This window comes from Brachypodium distachyon, chromosome 1 (assembly GCF_000005505.3).
Source record: "Brachypodium distachyon strain Bd21 chromosome 1, Brachypodium_distachyon_v3.0, whole genome shotgun sequence".
NCBI lineage: Eukaryota > Viridiplantae > Streptophyta > Magnoliopsida > Poales > Poaceae > Brachypodium > Brachypodium distachyon.
This window is the reverse complement of record NC_016131.3, coordinates 49,378,796-49,399,634: the sequence shown is the minus strand read 5'-3', so window position 1 is coordinate 49,399,634 and position 20,839 is coordinate 49,378,796. Positions and strand designations below refer to the sequence as shown.

Here is a 20,839-nt window from a genome sequence, read left to right as displayed (position 1 = left end):
ATCGACGACTTGCTTAATGAGACATTTTTTTTACAGAGGCAAAAGCTTTGCCCATCTCGTTAATAAAGAAGAAGATATGATTTTCTCAGTTCAGTTCGTTAGCGGAAAACCGGACGAAAATCGTTACAAACACCCTGAGGTGTTATCGTGGAACATGCATGACCGCAACTAGGACACCGCTCGCTGACCTGGCAACCAATACACACAAAAAACGCACCGCCAAAAAGAACACAGGTGGGCGTTGTCCGGAGATGCCATCGTCGTCACGCATCACTCCTCCCGAGCTGGCATCGTCATTCATACATCTCAACATTTCCAACAATCCAACTAATCTAAGTTGTAAACCAGCATCCTTTAGGCTAAAGTAGGTCATGCAACATTTCCTGTTCCAAACAAGTGTGTAGCATGAGACGGATGGAGACAACCAAAAACATTTGTTGTAACAGAGAATAGATATTGTGTCTCTAGAGCCCTCAAATCCACATTTCCCTTGATATAATCTGCCCATATGTTCAATCAAGTGGTGGTTAGTAACTACATAAGCATACTTGAGAGGATCATCATCAAGAAACAAGTAAAATTAATAAGTAGAACCTAGCTAGATCATAACAAGCCAAGTCAAGTGTAGCATATGTTTTATAAAATAAGGAAGTTTACAATCATTTTGCATTTTCAAATACTTCTAACACTTCTCTTAGCAAGAAGAAATTTAGTTCTGCCAAAACAAATAGCTGCTATCACAATAAAAGGGTCACAATCGAAGGATTGTCATCTCTTCCATAAAAAAGATCACTTCAATCTGACATTGGCATGCATACAACAATAGCTGCTACCATTCCACTATTGATTAGACTACAAACAGATATAAGCGACTTCTATATATGCAATGGTATAAATTTGTGCACTCTCAGTCAGAGAAGTCAATAATAAAAGGAATGGAGCACAACAGTAGGGGATTTAGGAGTAGGGGGTAGGGGATTCAGGAGTAGGGGTATAGGGGATTTGGGAAGCAGATTCCCTCTATCTACTTCAGCATATCCTGCTTCTACTTCAGTGTACCACTTGTGAAAATATGAGATTGAAATCCTAATTGATACTCCCTCTATTCCAAAATACACCTCATATAAATTTGTGCACTTGAACCAAGGCAGCTCTCGTTTCTAGTGCCTGACCACTCATATTGGATTAATAATAAATAGATGTAAGTAGTTATTGGCCGGGTGTGGGTATCAAGAGAAAAATGAGGTGTATTGTGGAACAAATGAGAAAAATATATACACGTTGTATTGGAAAACGGAGGAAGTATTCCCTGTATTCGGTGTTGTATTGATCTGACCCTCATATGGGGTATATATAGAGGTACAAAGAGGAAGATAGACTTGAAGTACAAGACAAATAATCTTGTTTAAACTGATTTTATCTTATCTCTAATCCCAACGATATTATATCTCTAACACCACTCGCCAAAGTGTACAAAAGGTAGGCTTAATGTATGCAGAATAAATCAATGCCAGATCACATGCGAAGATAGATGCCCTCACCAGCTACCGTGTCAATGATACTCCTGGTCTGAATTTTCAGTCTTCTTCGGTTTGTAGCGTGAACGTGACTCAAATATCATAGTCTCACTTAGCGTATTAATAATTTCACTCTAAGTGTTTCTGAATATAATCTTAGAAAATTCCAGAGTCATGATATTATCTATTTAAGGGTTTAGTGGTTGTCACTTGGCACTAATCCAACATGGCACTACTACAGAAAACCCCATCCGTGATCCTCCTCCAGAGCGGTTAAAACGGACCAAAAAACACACCGCCACTGGAGGCCTCTCGAGGCATCCACGAGCGCCACCAGTGGCAGTGAATATTATCCCGAAACAAGTCACCGGCACTGGTGGTCCAACACTGCCACTGGAAATGGCCATAGAAATCCTAACAACCACCAGTGGCGGCCGTAAAAAAGACCCGCCACTAGTAGGCCACCCGATACATGATGATACTACTCAGTCTCAGTGACCCTCTCTGAACCTTTTAAACACCGCCCGATCATTCGTTTAGTGCTCAACCGGAACGGGGAACGCACTGAGCACTGAGTGGTAACCACCGGTAAGTGGGGCGGCGGAATCCCTTTTATGCTGGTCGGAACTCATGTAAATTAGCGAGGTGGGACTAAAGAGGGGAAACTGGTGAGAGAGAACCAGTGGCGGGCCTCAGGTTACTCGCCACTGCTGAGACCTCCAGTGGCGGTTTAATTTTCCGCCCGCCGCTGGAGGTCACCAGTGGCGGTTTATCCGTACAATCGCCACTGGTGACCTTCTATATATAAGTACTGCGCAATCCCGAAGCTGTTCGAGCTCGTGCGTCTGTCTTGGACCAGCTGCGGCTCTGCTCCTCACCGGCGACGAAGACCTGCCAAAATTGATGGCGGTGGCTCGAAGGTAGCTCTCCCCCCCCCCCCATCTCCTTCTTCTTTCTCTCCCTTCTTCCTCCACTTCTTCTTCTTCAATTTGCCCAAAAAGCCATTAATGGCGCGGTGGTCAGTGGTGGCAAATCCGACCCCGATCTCTCTCCGGCGGCTCTCCCGGGCTGCCCCCGCTGTCTCTGGAGCTCCCCCTCACCCTGGTGAGGGCCCTCCCTCCCGGATCCCTCTCTCTCTCTCGCTTTAATTTTTCTCCGATGAGCTCCCTCTCTCTCTAGATCTCTCTCTCTGCAGCTCTCTCTCTAGCTGCTTATGGGGGAGCTTAGCCCCTGGGGGTTATCCCTAGGGTTAAGCTTAACCTCGGGATCGGTGTACGTGCATGTTAAGCATATTAAATGTGTGTTGACACCGGCCTTCGTGCCGTGTATTTCTTATGTGATGTGATACCGGCCGTCGTGCCGATGTGGCTGGGGGTAATTTGTTTTTGATGCAGGCATCGAATTTCGTAGTGCAAAATGCTATTTTTTTAGCAAAGGTCATGCCAAAATTTTCCATTTTTGTCGATCAAACTGATTTGTTTATTTTTTTCAAAAATTGTGTTGTAGCTCAATGGGCCGTGCTTGGATGTACGAGGACAGGTTACGTGTTGAGTGGATAGAGCGGCTGAAGACTCTTGTCGATGCCGGCGTGGAAGATATGCATAGGAAAGGGGGTGATAAGATGTGTTGTCCCTGTGTGAGATGTCGGAACAGCAAGCTGTACAAGCCAGAGGATGTCGAGATGCACTTGCTCATGCGAGGATTTGTGTCTGGTTATTCAAGGTGGACTTCTCACGGGGAGGATGGCATTGAAGTCGATGACGACATTGAGATGGAAAACATGGAGTCTGACGACCAGCCTGGTGAAGAAGCATACCGTGGCGAGGATCCAGTACAGGACGTTTCAACCGGTAGGATGGTTGAAATGCTAGACGATCAGCATCTGCAGAATCAGTTGGATGACCCCGAGGATGAGAGGGTGTCCCTGTAAGTTCGAGAAGCTGAGGGAGGATGCCGAGACACCGTTATATGAAAATGCCGGCGTGGATAATAGTGTGCTAGAAGTAACACTCGAGCTTTTGTGTATAACGGCAAAATACAACATCGTGGACTCGGAATTCACGGAGATTCTGAGTTACCTACGTACGGTACTTCCTCCGGGCAACAAGTTGCCTAAGAGCACGTACGAGGCGAAGAAAGTTACATGCCCCCTCGGGTTAGAGGTCATTAGATACCATGCTTGTCCGCTGGACTGAATCATATATAAGGGCGACTACAAAGACATGCACAGCTGTCCAGTATGCAAAACATCCCGAGACAGGAAGAAAGACCCCAATCCTGACGGCGGCGAGGAGGAAGAATTGAAGCATGGTGCGGCAGCAAAGACGGTCTGGTATCTCCCGTGTGGCACCAGGCTGGAGCGTTGGTTCCAGAACGAGAAGGAGGCCAGGTGGTTCATCTACCACGACGCGACTCAGGCGGATATCGATCTTGAGGGCATGTACCGCAACGATGATGGAGTCCTCAGACACCCCGCAGATGCGGCTCAATGGAGGACTCTGGACGGCGAATTCCCCGAGTTTGGCGCAGAGCCCAGGAATATCAGGTTTGGGATGAGTACGAACAGCATCAATCCGTTCGAAAACTTGAGCAGCAAACACAGCACATGGCCGGTGATCCTGTTCATATACAACCTCCCCCCGTGGCTTGTCATGAAGAGGAAGTACATCCACCTATCAATGCTCATACAGGGCCCTAAGCAGCCTGGAGCTAATTTGAGCGTGTATCTGGAGCTGCTGAAGGATGAGCTCAAGGAGCTTTGGAAGAAGGGTCGAAAGGTTTGGGACGCTCATAAGAAGGAGGATTTCACCCTTCGAGCAGCTCTCCTGACATGTGTGCATGACTACCCGGCGAACGAGAACTCATCGTGCCAGTCAACACATGGGTGCAAAGCGTGCACAAAGTGCGGGGACGAGACAGAAGTGTTGTTCCTGCCAGAATCAAAAAAGATTGTGTACATGAGACACCGTAAGTGGCTGGAGATGAAGGACCCGTGGAGAGATGATAAGAAAAACTTCAACGGGAGGGCAGAGAGGCGGCACAAGCCGTGGGAACTGACTGGACACGAAGTATACGAAATTGTCAAGGACCTCGAAGTTGTGGCCGAGAAAGCACAGCCGGCTGCTGGTCCAGATGGTGGCCTTACATACAAGAGGAGGTCCGTGTTCTGGGACCTGCCTTACTGGAGGTTCTTACAGAGCCGTCACACCATAGCGTCATTCATGTCGAGAAGAACGTGTGCGACAGCCTGTTGGGCTTGATGATGCACCACGCGGACAAGTCAAAAGATGGACCAAAGGCACGGAAGGACCTGCAGTGGATGGGGATAAGGGAGAAGCTGTGGCCGATAGAGGAAGCGGCGCCGCAGGAAAACAAGGATGGTGAACGCACGATATATACGTGATGTAAACTTGCGTGTTACAGTCTGAGCAAAGCCGAACTACATAGAATGTGCGAGTGTCTCCATGGCATCAAAGTTCCATCGAACTACTCATCCAGCATCAAGAAACTCGTTGACATGAAGAGCCACAAGCTCGTTGGCATGAAGTCTCATGACTGCCACGTGATTCTCACGCAGCTACTTTCGGTTGCAATAAGAGGCTGCATGGAGCCATGGGTGAGAGAGACGGTCATGAAGCTCTGTGACTTCTTCGACACGATCGGCCAAAAGTCCATCACGGTGGATCGTTGTCTGCAACTGAGGGACGCAATGATACAGATATTGTGCGAAAGTGAGATGTTCTTTCCCCCAACGTTCTTTGACATTATGGTCCATCTGATGGTCCACGTCGCCGATGAGATCTTGTTGTTAGGGCCATCGTTCCTGCACAACATGTTTGGGCCCGAATGATACAACGGGGTGCCGAAGCGATATGTTCGTAACAAAGGGCACCCTGAAGGAAGCATCATGGAAGGCTATCATGCAGAAGAGTGCGTTGAGTTCTGCACTGATTGGTTGGTGGACCGCAAACCCATAGGGGTCCCCGAATCATGACATAAGGGGAAGCTAGAAGGTGAAGGTGGGCTTGGCCGGAAGGATCTTGATGTGCATGCCCGCCAAAGAATGGATGACTTTATAAGAGCACACAATGGTGCTGCAACTCACGCCAGAGGTCGAGTCGTTCATCGACATTCACATCGAAGAACTTCGAAACCTCAACCCTAACAGAAATGATGATTGGATCCAGCGAAAACACAATTCTACATTCGCCATGTGGCTCAAAGATCTTTGGTATCCGAGGGCTGCGGCGAATGAAGATGAGCAGATTGTCCAGAAGTTGTCACGGCTTCCTGACCGCAACGTCGTGACATACCAGTCGTACACAATGAATGGGTATACGTACTACACCAAGGCTCAAGACCGTAAGAGTACGTACCAAAACAGCGGTATAGTGCTCGTAGCTGAGACGGGGACCGACAGCGAAGGCCAGACTGAAGCGTACTACGGCGTGGTCGAAGAGATCTGGGAGCTTGACTACACCTTCACCACCATCGCCATGTTTCGCATCAGATGGGCACGCGATGTCAGGCATGAAGATCATAGGTTCACAACAATGATTCTGCCAAAAGAGGTTCCCCGTCATCAGGTGAACGTCAAAAGAATCTCGGCACTGATTGAACCATGGCAGTTTGCTTCCAAATGCAAACAAGTCTTCTTCATAGAAGACCCGATAGCGAAAAACCGCGTAGTCGTGAGGAGAAGTAAAATGAGCATTATTGGGTCGACGGAGTAACTTCACAACAAGGCTATGAAGGTTTCCCCGATCCCACGACTAGGCAAGAAGAAGAGGTGGCAAGATGGACGATCCAGACAAGAAAGAAGTCAAAATTACCCACACAAGACGGGGCCTACGCCAGAAGCAGCCACGATGAGGTCCAAACGTATCAGAGGAAAGAGAAGACAACAAAGAAAAAAGACAAGACGGGGCGCGTGGGTTGCTGATGTCGCGTATGGCCGTGGTGCACCACGTGACCCTGCGAGACCACATGGTCAGGGTGCAGGTGGACTCCGTGCTCAAGGGTTTCGAGGACGAACCAGTCCCTTATCCTCCGCACGAGGAGGCGACGACCCTAAGGGATTGCGTCAACTCCTACCTCATCTGGCCTAAGAGGTTGGTGGTCCTCGCTACGGAGCCTTCTCCATCTCTGTCGCCCCGTCTCGGTCCGTCTCCACCCGCCCGGCGTCTGACGTCTCCGTCGCCGCTTGGCGCCTCACCCGGTTCTTTGGACTACGAGCCCGCAGAACGAGACTTCTCACCTGCGGCAGAGTGCAGCGACGACAATACAGGCCAAAATCCTCCGTCACCGCCCAAACCCGAAACCATCCGCACCAAAACCCGTCCCTCGGAGAGCCACATCACAATCGGCCCCGTTGGAGCCCCGTCCAAGTGCCCCATCTGGGATGCAGGTCCCCCATAAGCCGAACAGTTCTAATTTCCTGAGACGTAGGAAAAACAAGAAGAGGACAGGCAGCAAGTCAAGCAAGGGCTCCTCCAAGAAGGGAAAAGAGTCGTCTTCTACGGGATGAAAATAAAAGACCGCACTACAAGTCAGTTGCCACGTCAGCCTCCCCGACCCGTCTCCAATGCCACCCGGGCCCACAAATCAGTTGCCATGTCAGCCTCCCCGACCCGTTTCCAATGCCACGGCCCACAAGTCAGTTGTCACGTCAGCCTCCCCGACCCGTCTCCAATGTCACATTGTGTGCCTGGGTCGTTAGAAACACCATCAAATCGCCTAATCATCAAGATTAGGGTTTTTTTGAAACTCACTGCCCCAAGAGCTGTGGTTTTGTGAGACTGTTAGCAACAACTGTGTTTTTGTGAGACCACTGCCACAAAAAATATGATTCTGCGAAATTTCCTCAATGTTTGTGGATGTGAACAGAGAGAAAGGGATTAAGGAATCGAGATGGATGGATGCATGCGAGTTCCGTGCAGTGCAGTTGCTATCCTCTGCTTGTCTCCTTGCTTACCATTGCTTATGCTTGAACAAGAAATTCGTGGAGGACGCAAACCACGATATCATATTGTGAAGGATGGTCAAAGCCCAGCATGCTCTGCGAAGGTTGCAGCTTGGTACGGAGTAATTTACAACAAGTAATTTACGACGCCGCTTCTTCCCCTGGGCCAGCTTAGCTGGCGGGCATTCCGCTCGGATGACCGCACCGGCGCCGTCGTCCCCAGCATCGCCATCGAGGTCCTCGCCGCGTCGTCTTCCGCGCCTCTCTGCGACTTCTGCCGCTACGCCGTTAGGGTTGATTTTGGTGAATGGATTAGTAAGGTAAGGTTGCTCTTCCAGATGAATTCCTGTCGGAGTGATTCGAGGAAAAGGTTTTTTTATTTCTGTGCCCATCTTTCATTAGCCGTACTCAGTTATACGCGAGGTCAGAAACAGTACTCGCTGCTACACTTGTTCGTTTCGCGATTCCTCATAAATGTCCTCACGGAGCACCTGCTAACGGTCAAGTCCCTTTGACCGTTTAGTTCTGACGGGTGGACCGTGGGGAGTGCTGACATGTGGGTCCGGAGCCGCGTGGCGTGTGGGGCTGCGAGGAGACAGTGCAAGCGGGCAGGTTTTAACGGATCTGGTTACTTTACATGCGGGCCACGTCCTGACAGGTGAGGTCGGTCCACTTAACTTACATGTGGTGCTTCGAAAAAAATGACAGGTGGGTCCGTCGCCTATCTCTCTCGTCCATTTCCCAAATACGCCGCTGCCCTCACCAAATACGCCTCCCTGCTTGCCCTGGCTACGACGCCGCCAGTACGCCTCCGTGGGCTCGTCGGCGAGACCTGCGAAGGGAAGCCTATCTCTGTCATCCCTTTCCCAAATACGCCGCCGCTCCCGCCAAATACGTCTCCGTGCTCGCCCTGGCAACGGGGCCGCCAGATACGTCTCCGTGGGCTCGCCGGCGAGACTTGCGAAGGAGAGAGACGTCTACATAGCCTAATCGAAGAAAGCAAATTCTAACCGAGGCTACACTTATTCGTTTTGCACACAAATAAACTTTACAATCACACAGATATTAATTAATTAATTAGAACAATCATATATAGATATTAAGAAACCGAACGAGTAGGTTTTTTGCCGATTCAGAGTCGAAGTGGATAAGTACACATATGTGGAGTATCTTCTCGAGTCTAATGGAGTCTAAGGGGCATTTGGTTGCCCAACCCAGCTGGCCAACGCCATCACGCCCTACCTTTTTTTTTGACAGCTTTTTCTTTCTGACAGCGCCGACTATGCAACACTTCGTGTGAGACCATCTATATATGCAACACTCCAAATGAAGAGAATTTCTAGTTTTCTTACCGCGAGTATTATTTTGACAGCATTTTCTTACCGCGAGTATATGGCAAGCCTCGGATCCTATGATAGGATGTACACCACCTAAACATGCAACTTCGATTCCCTATCGGACTCAAACACTACAACACATAGCCGATTCCTTAATGAAAATTAAACTTTTGTAAGGAAAGCAGATGCTTCAGTCACATCCAGATCCAGTCCATTAAGGCCCACCCGGCCCATTTGGGCTCACAATATCTGTATCTTATCTTTATCTTACACTTATAAAATATGAATTGGTGGTCGCGAGTTCACTCCAATAAGACTATTTTTTAATGGCTACGGAATCATCTAATTGCCACACTCTATATATCATGATCTCTTAACAAATGCTTGATTGGTTTTCATGACTTTCAAGATAATTGTATTTTTCTTAAATAATATTTTGACATAATTTTTATTTATCAGAAAGTTTTAAAAATATGAACGACACATATTTAAGCAACTCATGCATAACACAAATTCTTAATATGAACGACACAGTGTAGCCGCCGCCGACGCTGCTGCTAGGGTTTAACGACCCGTCTCATCTTGGCCAACAACCCGGTCGTGCAATGTTTTCGCTAGGTGGGTCAGCTTCTCCTTGTCCTCTTGATCAATTGTAGTGAGAGGGATTCTAGTCCATCGGCTCACGACCTTAATAATTTGAACAATATTAGAAACAATAGAAGTAAGATGATCAGGAATTACTAGTAGTAATATTTACCTGTGCGACATGGCTCCGGCCGACAGTTAGCTCCTTTGGTGCAGTGATCATAGGGCTGCATTGGCCATTTTTTACTTGTTTTTGTCTGTCGGCTTGCATCTTTGTGGTAGCGCATGCCTCGTCAATAAGATCAATTGCCTTATCAGGAAACTGGCGACCTGGCAATAACGATTTAAAAAGAGTCCCACCAATTAATTGTCTTGCGAATAATCATCGAGGCTTGCACTAATTAATCCACATATATGATTAGATTAAATTTTTGGATTTAACGTACCGAAAATATAGCGGCCAGCGAGCTGTGCGGCAGCGACAAGCGCGTCGTCCTGGATCCTGAGCCCATGGTGATCCTGGTACCGCTGCTTGAGCCCTTGCAGGATGGCAATGGTGGCGTCGACGCTCGGCTGCTCGACGGCGACCTTCTGGAACCGGCGCTCGAGCGCGGCATCCGGCTCGATGTACCTGCGGTACTCTCCGGTCGTGGTAGCGCCGACGCAACGGATGCGGCCACGGGCCAATGCCGGCTTGAGCATGTTGGCCGCATCGCCGGTGCCGTCCCGGGTGTCCCCGGCGCCGACCAGCACGTGCATCTCGTCGACGAACAGGATGATCTTGCCGTCCGACTCCTCTGCCGTCCTAATGGCTTCCTTGAACCGCTGCTCGAACATGCCGCGCAGGCGTGTCCCGGCGACCATGGCTCCCACGTCGAGCTGCATGATGCGCGCCCCGGCGAGCGCGCCGGGGACGTTCCCGGCCGCGATGCGCTGCGCGAGGCCCTCGACGATGGCCGTCTTGCCGACCCCGGCGGCGCCCACGAGCGCGGCGCAGTTCTTGGTCCGGCGGCAGAGGATGCAGACGACGCGGTCGATCTCGGCGTCGCGGCCGATGACCGGGTCCAGGGCGCCGGCGTCCAAGGCCCTGAGGATGCTGCCCGGCAAGGGCTTCTTGGAGGAGGCGCGGCGTTCGTGGAGGTAGTCCTCCAGGAGCGTCCACACGGACCAGGTCAAAGCGGCGGTGGCCACGGCTGATGCTCCCACCAACACCACGCTTCCCAGGGACGAAGACGACGACATCTTTGGAAGTAGATAAGATGCTCGATTCGATTCCTTTTGTTTAGACCGGCAGCACACACACAGTACATATATACTGTATATACCGGCAAGATAAGTACGTACGTATCCGTTTCCGTGCAGCACGATCGAGATTCACTCGGATTCGCCATGATATACATGTGTAACCAAGCTTACGATCCGTTTCCGTTACAGATCGATGGAGTGCTCGCATTACACTCGCGCTCATAAACGACGACCACCGGCCGGCCCAGACATTACCCTCGTGATTACAATAATTTATATTCGGGTTTGCTATTTCTTATTAGACAACCGGGACATAACTATTTTTTTGTCAATGATAACAATCTTTTGATTCAAATCATTGAGATTCGTGTAAGATTAATGTTTTTTTATGAGGGTGTAAGATTAATATGGTTACGATTGTCGATCGAGAAATAATTAATTATTTCTTAGGCCATTGATAAATAGGCACTCACTAACAAAGCTTACCAATTACGATAAGTCCAAGTAAATCGGCGATCCATACGTTTGCCGTACTTACCTAGCTTGGACTCACGTGTCTCCTTACGAATTGCCAAATCCTCCTTCCAATCTTTAATTTCAAAATGCGACAAATTCCTAGCTGGATTTAAAGCATCCCTACTCTCTAATGGTCGGAGATTGGTTCTAGTTTCCTCTATTCTTGATTCCCTCCTAACATAATTCATGTCAACCTTTTGTACTAAAAATTTGAGACACTTATTATGCACAATAAGTGTCTCAAAATTGGTACTTTGTACAAATTTTGTACTAAAAATTTGAGACACTTATTATGCATTGAAGACAATAACTTTTAATCCCTTAAATCAGCAACTCGACTTTACCGTTCTCGGTCATTGGTGACCTTAAGAACGCATATATACAAACAGGGATGGCCGTTCAAGCCTAGGATAGCTGACTGACTATTGCCAATAAATTGTGGCTTTGAAACCTTGTGTTTGTAGGGCCGGGCACAGCCTCAGCCGCCCGTCGCAGCCGTAGATGCCATCGCCGTAAACATTGTCGAGCTTTTTATTTTTATTGTTTTATTTTTGGCTTTTAATTTTAATTTGAAAAAAAAAACTTACCCGGGCGGTGGCCTTTTTTCCGGCGGCGCGGTCGGCGGTGCGAGGTGAGCCTACGGCGGCGAGGGCCATGGCGGCTCGCGGGGAAGCTCGGGCGCCGGCGAGGCCCGGGCGGCGGTGCGGCGGGCCGCGCGAGGAGGAGGCTAGAAGGCGGCGAGGACCGGGTGGCGCGCACGAGGAGGAGCACGGCGGCGCGTTGGGGGAGGGAGGAGGACGGCGACCGCCGGATCCGGCCGGGAGGAGCGCGGCGGCGCCATGGCCGCGATGAGGAGACCGAGGCCGCAGCGCGGCGGCGCGGGGAGGGGGGAGGAGGCCGCGGCGGGATCCGGGCGGGGAAGGGCACCTGCGTCAGGGGGGGAGGAGGGGAGGAGGAAGATGGGGAGGGGGGTGTCGCGCGGGGAGGGAGGGGCACCAGGACCATGGGGAGGAAGAGGAATCGGGGGAGGAAGGAGGAACTGCGACCTGATCTTTCCAGCGCGTGATTAGCTCCGGGCGTGATTTGCTCCAGTGCGCGTGGAGGTGAGCGACGGACGGTCGGACGGACGGTCGGACGGACCAACAACTTACCAAACTCCAAATCAAGTAGTAGTAAACATAAAGATATATAAATAATGATTTCCGACGTGGCCACGGCAAGCCTGTTGTGATCGTTGACTAACTATTGCCACGAGGATTTGTCTGGTCGGGAAATTACGAAATTGCTGCTTAATTACTTTGATGGTTTAGACTTCTGATTAGTTTAATTACGCATGAGAGTAGTCATATTCCAGTTGTAATCTAGCTAGGTTGCTCCGGTAAATCATGGATACAACGAAGATATCGAATTTGAGGTTTCGTTCTCCAACATTACGGATTCAAATAGGCACCACGTTTTTTAAGCAATCAGGCCTCGGATAGCAAGAGTGGCAATATGAGTTAGCGTCAGCCAATGTTATTAGGCTCAACCATGGCCACATGCCCATGTCAATGATGGCTCAACCATGGACACATGCACACGTCAATGATTCGGGATTGGAAACCTTCTTATGAGCAATGTAGACCGGAAATAAAAACTCAGTGTGCTGATTTCAAGGATTAGAAAGTGACGATTTCAACCGCTTCTAAAAGGTTAAACTTTAAAATACACTTTACCCTTAAAAAATATTACTCCCTCCGTCCAATAGACGATGTCTCAAGTTTGTCAAAATTTAGATATATCTAGACATGACTTGATGTATAGATGCATTCAAAATTAGTCAAAATTGAGACATCATTTATTGGACGGAGGAAGTACATAGGAAACACTTGAAAGAAGATTACGTAGAACACCATTCAAAAAGAAATCACGTACAACACCATTCAAAATAATAATAATACTAAGTACTCCTACCAATATAACCTCCTTCATTGTAAAACACTAACAATTTATTATGCATTAATTATGTATGCATGCATGCTTTCGTGCGCTCTTTCATCTTCCTTTTTCATCTTTATTTGTTACTATGAGGTACTGAGATCGAGTGTCCATTGCACGGCTAAAATCAACTCTGGCCGTCTCCTAGATCGGGCAACCGACCCCCTTTCTTCACCACTTGGTACTTTAGCCCCTTCTTGTCGTGTGAAGCATCGATGGAGATCGTTGAGCCTTGGCGAGCTTCTCCATTGATTAGCATGTCCGAAATAGTTGTCCGTCACGTTTTTCTGCACCCACATCTTCACAGGCCTTGCGCCATACACCTGGGATTCATGGTCACCAAAAACATACAAACAAATTAAACTACATGAATCAATCAATAAATAAATAAATAAATAAATAGTGGTGGTTGTGCTAATTAAAGTAAAACTAGCTAGATCTTCTTTTGTGTAGTGCTGATGTTGAAAAGACCAAAAAGCTCTACTTACAGGGTCGTGTGGCTCTGACCAAATGACATCCAACGCCGCGTCGGTTGCAAATAGAGAGACACCCTTGTTGGCTAGCCTGGCGGCGACACTCTCCATTTGGATTCTTACGATCTCCCGTAGTTGGCTATGGAAAGCGGCTCAAATATCACGGTTTCACTGAGCCTGCTAACAAGTTCGGGCTTCAAGCGTCTCTGAACCTGCATGAGTGTGTGTATGTATATTGCAATCAGCAGCCATTATATTCGTACGTCTGAGGCCATTTACAATTGAGTACGTACGTACTAGCTAGCTAGCATTTGGAGATTAACGCAAATTAATTAACCTGTTTCATGAGAAGTTCATGTGCATCTTTCTTTGTGTTTTCTTTAGCCTCTCTTGACGTTAGGCACTGCTGATCTGCTCCTAGATTTGAGGTCATGACGATGACAGTATTCTTGAAATCCACGTCGTGTCCTTTGCCATCACTCAAGATACCATCATCAAGGAGTTGAATAAAAACCTTGAATACCGATGGATCTGCCTTGTCCACCTCGTCAAAAAGGATGACACTGTAAGGATATCTCCTGACTTCCTCGGTGAGCAGCCCTTCTTCTTCGTACCTTTAGAAAGTCAAATGAATTGAGTGAGAGATGAGGTAATTAATTAAGAAAGGATCCATGTAAAAATTATAAACACATGCAGAATTAAAATGTAGTTAAACCTTCGAGGTCCCCCAACGAGACGCGACACGGATCCACTCCCAGCATACTCGGACATGTCAAAACGGCGCAACATCTTCTTGTTGTCAAATAGCTTCTCCGCGAGAGCTTTGGCAAGCTTTGTCTTCCCAACACCAACCGAGCCCAGAAAGAGAAAAGATGCTATTGGTTGGCCGGATTGACAAATGCCGACCCGGGAGCGTAGCACTGCCCGGGCAACCAAATTGACCGCTTCATCCTGGCCCACAACTCTCTCTTGCAGTTTCTCCGGTAAGCCGGTCAACTTGTCATTATCCTCTTGATCAAGTATGGTGCAAGGAATTTTGGTCCATCAACTCACAACCTTCAAGCAAGATGAGAGCATATGACGACAAGAACATCACAAGCTAAGAAACAATCAATGGAAACTACTCACAAGCATATGATTGGGAATGGTTAGTTACCTGCGAAACATGACCTGTAGTAACAATTCCCGCGGGTGCATTGATAGAGCTGTTGTTTTGTTCATCTTCAACTTGTTTTTGTTTTTCGACATGCAACTTGACGCCAGCGCATGCCTCGTCAATCAGATCAATTGCCTTGTCAATCAGATCAATTGCCTTGTCCGGAAATTGGCGACCTAAACAACAAAATCATCCACTTAATTATAGAGTACTCAATTCCAATACAATTAGTACTAGCATATTTCTTGCAAACAGCTGCACAATTAGCACTAGATTTTCCAAAATTCAAAGTAAAAAAAAACAAGGAGCACACATGTTCTTGCTAAAAAAATTGTTAATTAAAAATAAAACGGAGCAACAGATGAGCATCAATAAATACGGGTAATATAGCGGCCAGCGAGGTGTGTGGCAGCAACAAGAGCATCCTCCTGAATTTTCACGCCGTGGTGGTCTTGGTACCGTTGCTTGAGCCCCCTTAAGATGGCAACGGTGGCCTCAACGCTGGGCTCCTCGACGGCAACCTTCTGGAACCGGCGCTCGAGTGCGGCGTCGGGCTGAATGTACTTGCGGTACTCCTCGTCGGTGGTGACGCCGACGCAGCGGATGCGGCCGCGTGCCAGTGCCGGCTTGAGCATGTTGGCGGCGTCGACGGTGCCGTCCCAGTTGTCCCCGGCACCGACGAGCATGTGCATCTCGTCGACGAACAGGATGACCTTGCCGGCCGACTCCTCCGCCCGTCGGATGGCGCTCCTGAGGCGCGCCTCGAACATGCCGCGCCACTTGGTGCCCGCCACCATCGCCGCGACGTTGAGCTGCAGGACGCGCGCCCCGGCGAGCGCAGCAGGGGCATCCTCGATCGCGATGCGCCGCGCGAGCGCCTCGACGATGGCCGTCTTGCCGACCCCGGCGGGGCCGACGAGCGCCGCGCAGTTCTTGGTCCGGCGGCACAGGATGCACACCACGCGGTCGATCTCGGCGTCGCGGCCGATGACCGGGTCCAGGGCGGTAGCGTCCAAGGGCGCGAGCTGGCTGTAGCTGCTGCCCACGGGCGGCTGCTGCTTGGAGGACCTCGCCCAGAACATGGCGGCCGTGGCAGCAACGGCCCGATGCTCCGGCCAAGACTAGCACGTTCTTGCCCAATATCGCTTGCCACAACATGTCTCGACTTTTCCTTCTAAACACTTTGACAACTTTTCGTACGTTCGCCTAGCTAAGCTGCCCGCCTAGCTATATGTATGAACCGACGAGGAAACGGGACGGAATCCGTAACCGACCGTTATTCCGTCAGGCTTCTTTCTCTCCTCATCTTGATCTTTTTTTTTTTTGAGGGGTCCTCATCTTGATTTTTTTTTTTTTTTGAGAACCTCATCTTGATCTATTCATGTTTCGTTGTGCTGCAACAAAAAAAGTCCGTCGAGGCCCACCCGGCCCATTTGGGATCCATAGTAAAACCCATCACCGTCATACGCAGCTCAGAAAGAACACAGTGTAGCCGCCGCCGCCGCTGCTGCTAGGGTTTAACGAAGATGGCCGCCGCCGCCGCCGCCGGAGCCCGGAGGCTCCTGTCTCGACGCGCGTCCTCCTCCGCCTCCTCCATATCCTCCCTTCTCCGCCGCGGCCCGTGCGTGGCAGCGGCAGTACATGAGCCGCTGCTGCGCCCGGCGGTCGTGGCCCCCCGCCTCGGCTTCCTCCGCGGGATGGCGCGGCGGCCGGGCGGCGACGGGTACTCCCCGACGCGGTCCGGCGGCGGAGGAGGAGGGGAACGCGCGCCCACGGAGATGGCGCCGCTGTTCCCCGGGTGCGACTACGAGCACTGGCTCATCGTCATGGACAAGCCCGGCGGGGAGGGCGCCACCAAGCAGCAGATGATCGACTGCTACATCCAGACCCTCGCCAAGATCCTCGGAAGGTACACCTCTACTACCCGCCCTCCCATCCATGTCTTCCCCTCCCCCATTTCGTGACAGCATCCACAGCACACACGCATGGCTGCTGAGAGATAGGGGTAGCTAACTTATGCTTCGTTTTGCCTGCGATGCAGCGAGGAGGAGGCCAAGAAGAAGATTTACAATGTCTCGTGTGAGCGATACTTCGGTTTCGGGTGTGAGATTGATGAGGAGACATCCAACAAGCTGGAAGGTTTGGTGTCCGCTTTGTTACCAAGTATTACTCTTGTTTCTTTTTAAAGAGGATGTACATCTAATGCACTGTTTGATATGTTACAGGCATTCCTGGTGTTCTGTTTGTGCTGCCCGATTCATATGTTGATCCTGAGAACAAGGACTATGGAGGTAGCTTTTTATCTTTCAGGAGATCGGTTCATCTTTTCATATATATGCCTATGGTTGTTCCACATGATAAGTTCTAGATTGTAGAATGATTCTTTAACATTCAAATCACGATGACATTTTTTCAGACCCGACCTAGCCCCTAAAATGCTCTAGTCCATATTGGGCGGCAAGCCTATGACTTTGGGCAAATCGCTGCTTTGAATCTTAATGGACTAAGAAAATATGTCTCCCTGGCTGATCAGAAACTCTGTAAAGTAGCACATTTACCACCGGTTGGGGCTTTTCTTCTTTGAAGCCATTAATCTATTTTAGAGTTCTTCTCAAGTGTCTGTTCTTCACCAAACTTGTACTGCAGTCCATCTTGGCAAAGTGAGGAAGTCTACTTGGCAATGTCTTGCTTTGAATGCTAATGGACTGAGAACAATGTCTCTCTAACGGTTCAGCACCTCGGTAAATGAGGTTCTGATCAGTGGAGACGAGACATCAATTAACTCATATAGGGCCTTTTGATTCTCTTCTGCATTTAAATAGTGGTCATTCTTTACAAAAGGTTTCTCTAGTCCATCTTGGCAAAGCTGTGACGTCTTAAAAGGAAATGTCCTGCTTTGAATGCTAATGGACTAAGAAAAACTGTCTCTCTAACGGTTCAGCTCCTCAGTGAAATGAGGTTCTGATCAGTGGAGATGAAACATCAGTGACACATTTACCGCCTCTTGGGTTGTTGCTTATTTCAAGGTATCTATTATTTTTTAGTTTGGTCAGTGACTATTCTTCACAAAACTTGTCTTGTAGTCCATCTTGGCGAAACGGAGAAGCCTAGTTGGTCAGTGAAATGAGGTTCTGATCAGTGGAGATGAAATATTAGGGACACATTTAAATCAGTTCATTATGATGACAATTTTTTCAGACCCGAACATAGGCCTTAAATGCTCTAGTCCATATTGGCAAGCCTATGAGGATAGGCAAATCCCTGCTTTGAATGTTAATGGACTAAGAAAAATATGTCTCGCTAGCCGATCAGCAACTATGTAAAATGTGTTTCGATAGCATATTTACCGCCTGTTGGGGATTTTTCTTATTTGAAGCCATTGATCTATTTTGGAGTTGTTGCCAACTGACTGTTATTTCACCAAACTTGTACTGCAGTCCATCTTGGCAAAGTTAGAAAGCCTGCTTGGCAATGTCTTGCTTTGAATGCTAATGGACTAAGAACAATGTCTCTCTAATGGTTCAGCACCTCGGTAAAATGGGGTTCTGATCAGTGGAGATGAGACATCAAGTAACCCATTTGCTGCCTTCGGAACTCTTTTGAGTTTAACTAGTGTTCATTCTTTACCAAAGGTTCTTTAGTCCATCTTAAAGGCAATGTCCTGCTTTGAATGCTAATGGACTAAGAAAAAATGTCTCTCTAACGGTTCAGCTCCTCAGTGAAATGAGGTTCTGATCAGTGGAGATGAAACATCAGTGACACATTTACCGCCTCTTGGGTTGTTGCTTATTTCAAGGTATCTATTATTTTTGAGTTTGGTCAGTGACTATTCTTCACAAAACTTGTCTTGTAGTCCGTCTTGGCGAAACGGAGAAGCCTAGTTGGCAATTTCTTGCTTTGAATGCTAATGGACTAAGAACAAATGTCTCTCTAACGGTTCAGCACCTTGGCAAAATAGGGTTCTGATCAGTGGAGATGAGACATTGATGATATAGTTCTGTCTCTTTTATCTGTTCTGAGAATTAGTTGCCATTCTTCGCCAAGCCTGTCTTGTTGTCCATTTTGGCAAAGCAGCTGAGCTTAATTGGCAGTATCTTGTATTTATTGTTGATGGACTTTGTAACAAGCCTCTCTGTAATGTCCGTGCCCCTCAATAAAGTGTGTCACAGTCTCACAGATCAGATCAGTAGAGATGAAACATCATAACCATGATTGTCGTTCACCAAATTTCACTGAGCTTAATTAGCTATGATAGCATTTTCTTGTGAATCACATCTATGATGCTGTTTTACTTCCATTGTGGGTTCTATCTGAATTACAGTTATTTCTGTATGTTGTTAGTTTGCAATTCCTTGTTTTAAATGCTAATGGACTTGAAGCAAAACCCTGTCATTGGTTCTGCACTCGGGTACAGTAATGCTGATCAGTGGAGGCAAAACCTCAACAATGCATTTACAGCTATTATCTTATCCTGTCTAGCCTGTATAACATTTCAATGTCTTTGGATTAATCTAGGTTGTTTAGATTACCCTTATAGGACTAGAAGCAACATATTCATATATTCGATCTATTTGATTTTGCAGCTGAGCTTTTTGTTAATGGAGAGATTGTCCAGAGGTCTCCGGAGAGGCAGAGAAGGGTGGAGCCTGTGCCTCAGAGAGCATCAAATAGGCCTAGGTACAACGACAGGACCCGCTATGCTCGGAGGATGGAGAACCAACAACGGTGATGAGCTGAGGTTATCAATCAAAGACTAAATAACAAACCCCGGTGGCTTCCCTGTCCGAATTAAAATGATAAACATCATCTACGGAATAGAAAAACTGCATGTTACTGTATGTCGTGCCAACACCTGGTGTTTCTATGCTTCTTGTTGGCGTTTATACATCTTGGATGTTTCGAACTCTACTAGTAGTTATTAGAGAGAGCTTGGAAGTTCCTGGCTTGCTTGGAATTGTGTCGGAGTAACTCTGCAGCCATTTGCACCTGTAAATCGTTGTTTGATGCTTAAACTGTGACTTTCTCAATTCTCAGTTACCTAAAAATGCATGTTAGGAATAAAATCACGCTCTTCAAAGTATGAAATGCAACTTTTGTTTTGTATGTTGTACGTTTTGGTTGGACATGTGGATGAGACCCATATTGATAATATTAGACTGAACGTTATCTCATTTTTTTAATCATTTAACGCTGTAATTCTGTTTCTGCAAAACTCCTGGCCACCCTGGTTTCGGCTCCGTTGTGCACGAAAATTTGAATATTTGTCAACCATATTTATAAGTTTCAAAAAAATGTATGCCTGGGCAAAAAAAAGACAAAAATATGCATTTATAATAGACATGCTACTTGCAATAAATCTACAGAAATTGTGTAGCTCAGATCATAAACGAAATTTTACACACATGTAGAATACAATAATATTGTATACAGAATTATTTTAGAATTTTTAAATTTTCAAATATCATATTTGATACTCCATAGTATTTTTCTTAAATTTCTGTTACGCCTCGAGGTCCAACGGTATGCACCTGTTAAGGATTTATGCCTCACCCAAATATTTGGATAGCAATTTTTTTTTAAACTGAAATCTTGTTTGCTCATGAATGAATTGGCCAAAGTTAGCAAGAAAAAACTATCATCAGTAAGGAGGTACTGGCTTGCCAAAATATTTGCCACCAACCAAACAAACACTAAAATTTTGGTCTTGGCCACGAAAAAAATGGTAAAAGCAGATTTTGAACGTCATCCAAACACACCCTAAAACCACCGGGAGCTCATTTCATGTTGAGGATCTTTATTAGAAAAACACCACTTTAATCATTGATAAAAGGGGCCTCAATCAGTTCAACTATAAGTGAATTATCCGATACAAAATGGATACCACTGAAATTTATGTATTTGCTATACAAATTCACGGTCAAAGATAAATTTGGGGAAGAGTGCACATCCCATTTTTATGGACGGGGGATGGACTACAATATTACTACACATAAACCAGACAGAAAAGAATAGTAATGGTTCTAATACTGCGAACTATGAAAATTTGAATCAAAGAGACCCTCAATTCGGTA

General features: G+C 47.6%; 2 protein-coding genes, 1 long non-coding RNA gene and 1 pseudogene across 4 annotated transcripts; 2 read left to right on the top strand and 2 right to left on the bottom strand.

Annotated features, from left to right (window-relative positions):
* Positions 1-9,187: 9,187 nt before the first annotated feature.
* LOC100839662 (chaperone protein ClpB1) lies at positions 9,188-12,291 on the bottom strand. Its single transcript, XM_003561116.3, has 3 exons — positions 9,848-12,291; positions 9,574-9,731; positions 9,188-9,503 (listed from the first exon to the last, which is right to left on the bottom strand). The coding sequence occupies exons 1-3, from the start codon at positions 10,641-10,643 to the stop codon at positions 9,381-9,383; spliced, it is 1,077 nt and encodes a 358-aa protein (XP_003561164.1). The 5' UTR covers positions 10,644-12,291; the 3' UTR covers positions 9,188-9,380.
* Positions 12,292-13,191: 900 nt separating this feature from the next.
* LOC100839362 lies at positions 13,192-15,580 on the bottom strand (annotated as a pseudogene).
* Positions 15,581-16,221: 641 nt separating this feature from the next.
* LOC100844397 (multiple organellar RNA editing factor 2, chloroplastic) lies at positions 16,222-19,871 on the top strand. 2 transcript variants are annotated; one of them, XM_024463454.1, is made up of 4 exons: positions 16,222-16,677; positions 16,810-16,907; positions 16,994-17,059; positions 18,622-19,037. In XM_024463454.1, the coding sequence occupies exons 1-4, from the start codon at positions 16,295-16,297 to the stop codon at positions 18,732-18,734; spliced, it is 660 nt and encodes a 219-aa protein (XP_024319222.1). In that variant the 5' UTR covers positions 16,222-16,294; the 3' UTR covers positions 18,735-19,037. The 2 variants fall into 2 exon arrangements, with proteins under 2 accessions (XP_024319222.1, XP_003557177.1); XM_003557129.4 differs by lacking the exon at positions 18,622-19,037 and adding an exon at positions 19,352-19,871 and having other exon boundaries at positions 16,234-16,677.
* LOC106865900 lies at positions 17,066-18,369 on the top strand. The gene is made up of 2 exons (XR_001405490.2): positions 17,066-17,726; positions 17,897-18,369. It is a non-coding gene; the product is annotated as an uncharacterized LOC106865900 (long non-coding RNA).
* Positions 19,872-20,839: the final 968 nt, after the last annotated feature.

Excerpts from the sequence above, each read along its gene's own strand:
- LOC100839662 (XM_003561116.3), bottom strand. The coding sequence starts at position 10,643 with ATGTCGTCGTCTTCGTCCCTGGGAAGCGTGGTGTTGGTGGGAGCATCA. Across the intron at positions 9,732-9,847 it reads CGCTGGCCGCTATATTTTCG|GTCGCCAGTTTCCTGATAAG; the intron begins GTACGTTAAATC and ends CGTTATTGCCAG. Across the intron at positions 9,504-9,573 it reads GCCGGAGCCATGTCGCACAG|GTCGTGAGCCGATGGACTAG; the intron begins GTAAATATTACT and ends CAAATTATTAAG.
- LOC100844397 (XM_003557129.4), top strand. The coding sequence starts at position 16,295 with ATGGCCGCCGCCGCCGCCGCCGGAGCCCGGAGGCTCCTGTCTCGACGC. Across the intron at positions 16,678-16,809 it reads CTCGCCAAGATCCTCGGAAG|CGAGGAGGAGGCCAAGAAGA; the intron begins GTACACCTCTAC and ends CCTGCGATGCAG. Across the intron at positions 17,060-19,351 it reads TGAGAACAAGGACTATGGAG|CTGAGCTTTTTGTTAATGGA; the intron begins GTAGCTTTTTAT and ends TTGATTTTGCAG.